At 37.2% G+C, this 9,266-nt stretch overlaps 1 protein-coding gene across 1 annotated transcript; it reads right to left on the bottom strand.

Moving 5' to 3' along the window:
• Positions 1-8,256: 8,256 nt before the first annotated feature.
• On the bottom strand, positions 8,257-8,876 carry LOC115272245 (histone chaperone ASF1A-like). Its single transcript, XM_029915326.1, is given in 2 exon segments — positions 8,257-8,745; positions 8,747-8,876. Coding segments are annotated over 2 exon segments (612 nt in total). The 5' UTR covers positions 8,870-8,876.
• Positions 8,877-9,266: the final 390 nt, after the last annotated feature.

Raw genomic sequence — 9,266 nt, 5'->3', positions numbered from 1 at the left:
AAAAGAGAAACATGTATAGCAAGTGAAGAGACAGTGTCAAAAGGACTTATAAATAGTGTCAAATACTGCTGCAACATCAGAAATACAAGAGTTTAGTAGTGGCAATTGACTTTACCATTTAAGAGTTAATGTATGACCTTGGCAAAAGGATAAATGGGATGAAAGCCAGGATAAATGAGGAATGAATGGAAAATCAGGCAGTAGAAATATATAGTTTCTATTTCTCTTTCAAAAAGCTTTGCAATAAAAGGGAAATTATAAAATATGGTGATAGCTAGAAGAAGATGTAGAATTTTAAATCCTAAGCTGCATTTAAGGACTCCACAAATGTTTCAAAGGCTAGAGTGTTGGATCCACTAATTGCAGTGTTTCTAGAGTAAACACACATGGCTCATAAGCATATGTATTTTTCATCATAAATGTTTATGCGTCTAGTATGGTGTTGTGGAACAAAATTGCCTATTCAAACATAGTAGGCATTGGTTCTATGTAGACACAGTTATAATGTTCCACACAAGAGATTAGTGCAATGATGTAGTCTCACATTTTTAGGTTTCTCTTACATTACATTGGCCAATTAAATATTTAGATGAAGAGAAACATGACACTCAGATTGTACCTTTATATAAACACTGTGATTTGGTCATAACTTTTTACTATGTACAGCTGTGGGACTTGGAAAACTATTCTTTTGGTATAAACTACTCTATCACAATGGATAAAATAGACCAAAAAAAAGCAATAAAAAATGATTTAAAATCATTGATTCTAAATATTTATTTCTAGTGAACTAGCTAGAATTAAAATTAAAACTTAAAAAATGAGTTTGTAAGAAATCAAAAAACAGTATACTTATTATGATAAGCACTGAGAAATGTACAGAATTATTTGAACATTAGGTTATAAATCTGAAACTAATATAATACTGTATAATTATTTCATCTGAATTAAAAAATAAAGAGTACTTTTGGAGTACTTGGGTGGCTTATGATCCCACGGTTCATGAGTTGGAGACCTGTCCAAGCTGGGCTCTGCACTAATAGCACAGAATCTCTGCTTCTTGCCCAGGTATGCTCTATCCCTCTCTGTCTCTCAAATAAATAAATAAACTTAAAAAATAAAAAATAAAATATGTTTTAGAAGACAAAGATTAAATAAATAAATGTTAATATTTATTAAAATTAAATAAATAAATAATTAGTGAGCAGGATTTGGGTATTAATTTTATTTTTATTGATTAGTTTTTAATAGCCACCTGATTTTAAATGGTGCAATAATCCTTTATAGTTGGTAGAAAATACAGTATCACCAAACTTTTTTGAATTTAGAAACCTAAAAGAGAGAGGAAAGACAATACCTAGAACACACATAACAACACGAAGAATATTGAAAGGTCATTCCTTCCTTTTAGAAGAGGATCAAACATGCATCCCCTTTCAAACTCTCAGAATTGGCTCAATGCTCAATGAGATAAAGTATTTCAAGGCACTACAAACCCTAAAATATTATCTGAATTTAAGTCCCAGCATTACTGGGTCATATTTTCAGCACCTACATCAGTGCTGGAGACACACTCTAAAATAGCTCATCAGTTAAGTAGAAAGGACATATCTATGAAGGAACTGTCCTGTGATATTGTGGAATGGTGTTCATTGCAAGGGATCACAGATATGTCATAATTATTCCCTAGATTTCCCTCAGTAGTCTATCATGCCTACATCCTTGTTTTCAGTAGTAGTAAACTTTGGGTAACTTCTTGGCGCATAGGCCTAGGCTAAGCCTTTTCCTAGATTAGGTTGGATGAGACAACCTAGAAAAGATATTTTTTATTTCTGAATACACAACACCTCTACCCTCCACCTGCACACAGGATTAGAACAATTTTCTAGATAGTTGTGTTTTAGTCAAGGAACCCTAATGAACTGTGCCCAGCCAGATCCAAAACCTGACTCTCAAATGTTATGGCAAACGTTATGACAGATTCCTTTGTGAGCAACGCATTCATTAAAAAACAAAACAAAGAAGCAAAAACAAAAACCAACACAAACAATTGAGATGTTACTATGTTGTCCCTTTAACTAAGAACCAGGAGGCTGAGACCACTGATCCACCAACAGTCTCCTGAATCCCAAAGCACTGGGATTGGTTCTAGAAGACTGGCTCTAAGAGACTGGGCTCCAAAGACATAAGAACTGTGAAGCCACTACCAAATGTCATTATCACATAGTCTCCCTTGCCTCAGGCTAGATTCATTCTCTTTGTGGTCTCTCCCAAAGACACCTGAGTTTCATTTAGAATCTTCACAAGAACTAATTCTACTAGTCCTCCCCTGTCATCAAAAATTAATACTTCTACACTTTGCTTCCTTTTCTTCTTCTACTATTCCACATTTCCCCAAACTTATCAAAATGTACCACATGGAACTCCACACCAAATAAATTCCAAGTGTGTGTCTGTATAACAGTGTTTAAGAGCTTGGGCTTTAGAATCAGATAGAACTGGATTTGAATCCAGACTGTTACTTACTAACAGACATTGGCAAGTCATTTAACCTTTCTAAGTCTTAATTTCCCTATCTGAAAAATAAAGGTAATGACGTTGACTTCTTGATTTTTTTGGGTAATGATTAAGTGACACAGTGCACACAGGTCACTTAGCATTGTGCCCAGCACATATGGCCTCAGATCTCTTTGATACATGCCATGTGAGTTGGTATCAGAAGCCTCACAAACCCTCACTGTACCTTAGTTTTAACTTCTGGAAGCTAACGTCCAATTCTTGAAGTGTTCATCCCAGAACTCCCAAAATGAATTTTGTGTTTGCCCCATAGGTTGTATTTTAAATTGGACTATACCTGACACCTACATGTTTTCACAGGAGGAAGTAATAGACAGCCAGAAACTTATTCTTATTCATTTGGATTCTAATAAACTGACTGGCTTTGGCTGCTGCAGGGGCCCCTTCAGAACAATTCGGCAACACCATAGCATAAAATTCTGTATCTCTATATCATGGCATAGCAGTTGAAAGCATAGACACTAAAGCCTGATTGCTTGAGCTGAAATCCCACTTCTGTCTTTGTGCATCCTTGAGCAAGTTACTTGACCTTTTTGCGCCTCAGTTTCTTCCACTGTAATATGAGATAATATTAAGAGTGGCAATTTTGCAGCATTTTTGTGAGACTAAAATTTGTTAATATATTATGTAAAGTACTTAGAATAATCCCTGGAAGAGAATAAGCATTTTGTGGCTATGTGTTCACTTTTACTGACTACCAATAAAGTAGGATATAATTCATTAATTCTACAAACATTTGCTAGTGGGTGGTTATGTGCCAACACTACACTCAAAGCTAAGAGATAAAAAAGCTATCAATAAAAAGACTATTTTATAGTATATATAATATATATTTATGTTATATAAATATATACATACATATGCATATACACATAGCACACGTATATAATATGAAACATATTTTATATGTATATACATATATACATATACCACACATTTTACACTACAACAATGCCTGACTTTCTATGATTTGAGATTACCAATCTGTTCCTTTTCATTTCTTCTTTTTTTGCCTTTTTAATTAATTACATATGGGTTTATATCTGGACACACCACTTGAACCAGCCTTCTGTGGGATGGGTGCCAAGAAGGTATTGCCTCTAAGTTTATCTCCCATCACTTGTTACCAAGATCGCTGAATCAAATCACATTCTTTACTAATCAAAGCATTGTCTGAAAACTAACAGAAATCAAAGCTGAAATTTTTTAATGTTTTTTTATTTATTTTAGAGAGAGAGAGAGACACACACGGCGTGAGCAGGGGAGGGTCAGAGAGAGAGGGAGACACAGAATCCAAAGACAGGCTCCAGGCTTTGAGCTGTCAGCTCAGAGCCTGATGCGGGGCTTGAACCCATGAACCGTAAGATCATGACCTGAGCTGAAGTCAGACACTTAACCAACTGAGCCACCCAGGCACCCCATTGAAGCTGAAAATTTTAAGCCATTTCCTAAATCTGTGACTGGAGACATGGAGAAGCATCCTCAAGTTGAGTAAACAAAGCATGAAATTATGGCTAATCTGATTTGAATTAATAATTTCTAGTTTATAGAATATTACAGAAGTGATATTTTAATCTGGATCTAATTTGAATAACGAGTTAATGGACAAGGCTGGTATTACACCATTTGTGAGATGGATGAAAATTCTCTTTACCAGGCATTTGTCATCCCTCTTAAGAGGTGGCTAAACCCCCCACCACTGGCAGGTAACAGTGCCTTCCACTCTCGCTCCATAATAAAGTCTGACTTCACTTAGCTGGTCAGGATGCTTATGTTGTTCTTCTGGACTACAAGGGTGAAGTCCTTTGAAGACCAAGAGCAACAGTTGCCTCTTAAGACATTGACAATGAAGCAGCTGGTTCTCAATACTCCTGACCAACTCCACACTGTGGGAACTAGTGGCTTAATTTACTTGGTTCTCAGGTTGCACCCATGCCCTGACAAGCCCCGGGCCCTCTGTTCCCTGTGATTCTTAATCCTCTGTCATTGTTTCTGGGTTTGTCCTGATTTCAGCCCATTGATGGAGATGAGTTCCTGCTCTCCAGTGATAGTTTTGCTGCTTCTGAATCAAAGTCAGCTTCTGTCAACCCCTGGAGCTTGTCTCTGTCTCTCCTGAGATTCTGCTCTTTATTGTCAACAAGTGTTATCACAGTGGTCAGACACTGAACTCTGCCCTGGGCCGCTAACCAACCTGAGGCCCTCCTCTGCTGTGACTTCAAAGGATCATATAAGTGCATTTACTAGAAAAGTACAAGTTGGCTTGGGCTAAAGTGAAATGCTTCCCAGAGATATTTCAAAGATGGTCCTTTCTAGAACCCGCCACAGTTTAATGGGGATAATTATTCAGATAAAGTCTTTAGTCTTTATTGAGTGCCTACCATATGTAAAGTATTTGTTTCCTTTATTTTACTTTATTTACAAATGACCTAAAATGAGAAATATTTACCCCATTTTAAAGATGAGGAAATTGAGGTTCAGAGAATTTTTCTTAAATAGCAAAATATCACACAAAGACTGTGTTCTCTCTGCCTTCCTTCTTGCAAGACGGAGATTTCTTTTTGCTTCTTAATCACACCAGTATCTGTGGCTTCCAACTTACCCCAAGGGTAAGGCTGACCCTATAAGCAACTATAATGAGCCAAGCGTAGATACATTTTTACGCCTAACCAGGAATTTCTGATCTATGAAAACAGCCTGCAAAGGAGTCAGCAGCCTGAGTTGTCCCAAATTTCATACAATTTATAAAGGAAAAGAAGAAAAGCCAATTACAGTGCTAAATATAAAATGACCCATCAGTGTGCATCACCGAAGTTGTTCTTGCTCTGCTGTGTGTGGTGACCTTCAAATGGGCAAACAGGTCATTCCTTGACAACAGTATCTTTTCAAATTAATTGATTTGACAAAATAGCAACAAATTAACTACTCAGTTGTGTGGCTTTTTTTCTTTAATTCTAACAAATGACCAAAAATATGTGCCCCTCTGCCATTTTAAGCAGGCAGCAGGAATCCAAATCAGCAAAGACAATGCATTATACAAGTGGCATCAAATTTATGCAACTAATTTTAGTACTAAGGAAAAGTGTTCTCCTTTACTTGCCTGCACTGTGTTGTGCTATATTCTGGAAAATGGCACTTCTTGTTTTTGAATCATAAATATAGAGTTACCTGCTAAACTTTCCATCTCTATGGACATATTTCAGGTAGCTTCTCCGAAATAAGCTATTCCCAGATAACTATTCAAAAGTCTAGTGTTATTAGTTGAATACTGATTTTCACTTCAATGTAACATACTGATGTTACCTTGAGAGACAGTTGAAAACCCCCTTAATTCTAGAAAATGAGTTAATATATCTTAGCTTTCTCTTAGAGCAGGGTTTAGTAATGTGGTTTTTATGTGTCATGATCAAGAGATAGTTATAAAACATATGACATATATCTGTAAAAAAGTGATCCACATATGGTCCTTTAGTTTGGTACTTGTGCTGTGTATCCACACTTGAAAATTCAGGGAAAAAGTAGAATTTCTTAATATAAGATCTCCATTTAGTCATTCAGGATGTAACACCACATTTTAAATGTAAAACCACATCCTTCAGGATGCCTTCTCAGCTTACCTCTTTCCAGTTCTGACAATAGTGTGATTCATTATACTCAGATATTCTTTTTATTTTCATTAAGTGTATTGTCCCTCCTTTTTCCCACCCATGCAAATGGAACTTAGCAGTGAGCATCACTGCTAGGCATTAATACTGGGCTCTGTGAGTGAGGTATGACATTTATTTTGTTTGTTACAAGGTAAGGTATTGTGTTAGGGTTTTCTACAGAAACCAGAACAGATAAGTGGATGGATGGATGGATGGATGGATGGATGGATGGCTGGATGGATGGATGGATAGATAGATTAGATAGATAGATGATACATAGTTGGTGATACATAGATATAGATATATAAAATGATAATGATATGTTATTAGGAATTGGTTTCTTAACCATGGAGTCTGTGAAATTCCACCATCCACTGTCTGAAAGCTGGAGACCCAGGAAAATTTCTGGAAATACCAACCCAGATCTGAAGTCCTAAAAACCAGGGGTAAGTTTCAGTCCAAAGAACTTCCAAGACCAATGTCCTAGCTCAACAGTCAGGCCAAGTGAGCAAAGTCAACCTTCATCTGCCTTTTTATCCTATTGAGGTCCTCAATGGATTGGATGACACTCCCACTTTGGGGAGGGCGTCTTCTTTATTACTCACTCTACCAATGCAAATGCTAATCTCTTCCAAAAATATCCTGACAGACACAACCAGAAATAATGTTTAACTAGACATCTGGATGTCCTGTGGCCTAGTCAAGTTGACACATGAAATTAGCAATCAGAAGTATACAATTATATATGCAATAATTTTTTAGTGCAAAATAACAGTGACCATGCTCTATTCATGGATCCAGAGCATCTATCCATTTGTGCTAAAGGGTATATTCAAAGAGTGTATGAAGAGAAGATTGGTTCTTCTTGAAATTGGCCTCTGGGTCCCTTGATGCAGAGGAGGGATACAGGTGGGGCAGAGGCCTACTCTGTCTCCAGCTCTGAAGTCTTTCAAGGAATATTGGTCTGATGATGGTTATACTCCCAGTACTCTCCAGGAAATGTGACCTCAAGCTCACTGCCACTTAGTAGTTACTGAAACTTAACCAAGAGAAAAAATACTCAGTGCAATTGCTTGAAGAACAACTATTTTCCTGTTTGGCTTCTCGCTCTCTCTTTCTGTCTCTCTCTGCCTCTTTCTCTCTTCAAAAATAAACATTAAAAAAAATTTTTTTAATGAGGCACCTGGGTGGCTTAGTTGGTTAAGCATCTGACCTCTGCTCAGGTCATGATCTTGTGATTTGTGGGTTTGAACCCCATGTCGGACTTGGTGCTGACAGCTCAGAGCCTGAAGCCTGCTTCAGATTCTGTGGCTCCCTCTCTCTCTTTGCCCCTTCCCTGCTCACACTTTCTGTCTTTGTCTCTCTTTCTCAAAAATAAACATAAAAATTTTTTTAATTTAAAAAAAACAACTATTTTCTCCTTTTCCAGATAGCCTAAGATATCCCCTAAAACAGGGCCAGGTTAATACTTTGAAGATTATATGAACTGAGATAATATTGCCTCCTCCTGCCGTAAGCAACCTGAAATAAATCCTTCTTCAAACTTACATAAAACACAAGTGAATGCTAAAAGTTAAAATATTCTTTTTCTTGGTTTTCCAATTGGATTAAGTTTGCCTTTAAAAAAAAAAAAAAGATAAATAATTTGCTGCTGTCTTAAATACTAGCTTTGTCTGCCTGTGGAGTAACCTAGCACTCTCTAGGAATTAAGCCAGACTAGTAGAGGAAGAGTTACCTACAGTGAAATATATTGACCCCCACCATCTATACTGCCAGTGGATTTAATTTTCATGAATTATTTCTTGGTAAGAAACCATCAATCTCTGCCAAGGGATCATTTTTTTTTTTTTACTTAAAATTAGTCTTATTTATATTCCACAATTTGCTCAAATACTGGCTTTCTTATAAACTTTCTACAAGATGGTTTTTAAACCAATTCTTCACTTTGTGTCTTGACTATGTACTTATGGAATTTCAGGGAAATAGTTCTATGCGTTTTTATAAGCTTAATTTGTACTAAAGGGATGGCAGGTGGTCACATGCAGTCCATGTGGTATTCTAACATGACATTTAGTAAGTTTTCTGACGTGGACCGTCCCTTTGAAGCTGAAGGTAACGCATCTGTAGAAAGAAGTGATTGTAGATTTGGATTACTGCTCTCTGCATCTTCCAGTTTTTCTGTGTTGTCTTCCCAATTAATGTGGAATCTTGTAACTCTAGGGTTAGATGCCAAAATGTTCCTTTGAAGCTTAGAAAAGTCTGGTTTTACTGGCGGATTTTCCCTTAATTCTGTCTCAGTATATTCGTTATTTACATAATAGCCAACTCTAAGAAATTCTTGACCTCGATAGGTGCATGTAATTAGTACAACTGTTACACCTACTGCATCTGCATCTGGAATGCGTCCTGGATTAGATGCATCAGCCTGAAATACAAACATATGCCTTCCTGCAGGAACAGGGCCCACTAATGCAGAGTCTAAAACTTGATCGTATTCTTCACTTTCTGCAGAGCCCACATAGATCAATTTTCCATTCCAAGTCTTCAGACAGGTCCTCAATGCACTCGAAGGTGATCTCGAACTGGAACGGGTTGTAGAAAGAAGGGTTATCCAGCACCACTACATTGTTCTCCTGAACCTTTGCCATAGTTTGAAAAAAAAACACAAACAATGGGAATGCGGGCTTGTTGCGGCACAATAAAGTCCGGCCGCTCGGGAGAGCGCAGACCCCGCCCTGGCGCCTGCCCGACGCAGTACAGCAGTGACTTAAGAAAGTTTTTTTTCCTCTTTTTATTTACACGGGAGCACTCCACAGTGTTTTGCAGCTTTCCTATTTCCAAGGGATCATTTTAAAGAAGATCTTGTCATCACCTATATCATAAGTATGTTGTTTAGGACAGCATCATACAAGGCATATATATTTTATGAGTTTTGATCATGGATTTTGTGAATCATACAACCATCCAAGTTCCTTTTTCCAACCACTCATGGCTAGCACACAGGTAATTATGACAGATGTCCTCTATCTCCTCCATTGGGTGATT

Source organism: Suricata suricatta, chromosome 2 (assembly GCF_006229205.1).
Source record: "Suricata suricatta isolate VVHF042 chromosome 2, meerkat_22Aug2017_6uvM2_HiC, whole genome shotgun sequence".
NCBI classification, from domain to species: Eukaryota; Metazoa; Chordata; class Mammalia; order Carnivora; family Herpestidae; genus Suricata; species Suricata suricatta.
Note: the sequence above shows the minus strand (reverse complement) of the source record. Positions and strands in the feature narration are given on the sequence as shown.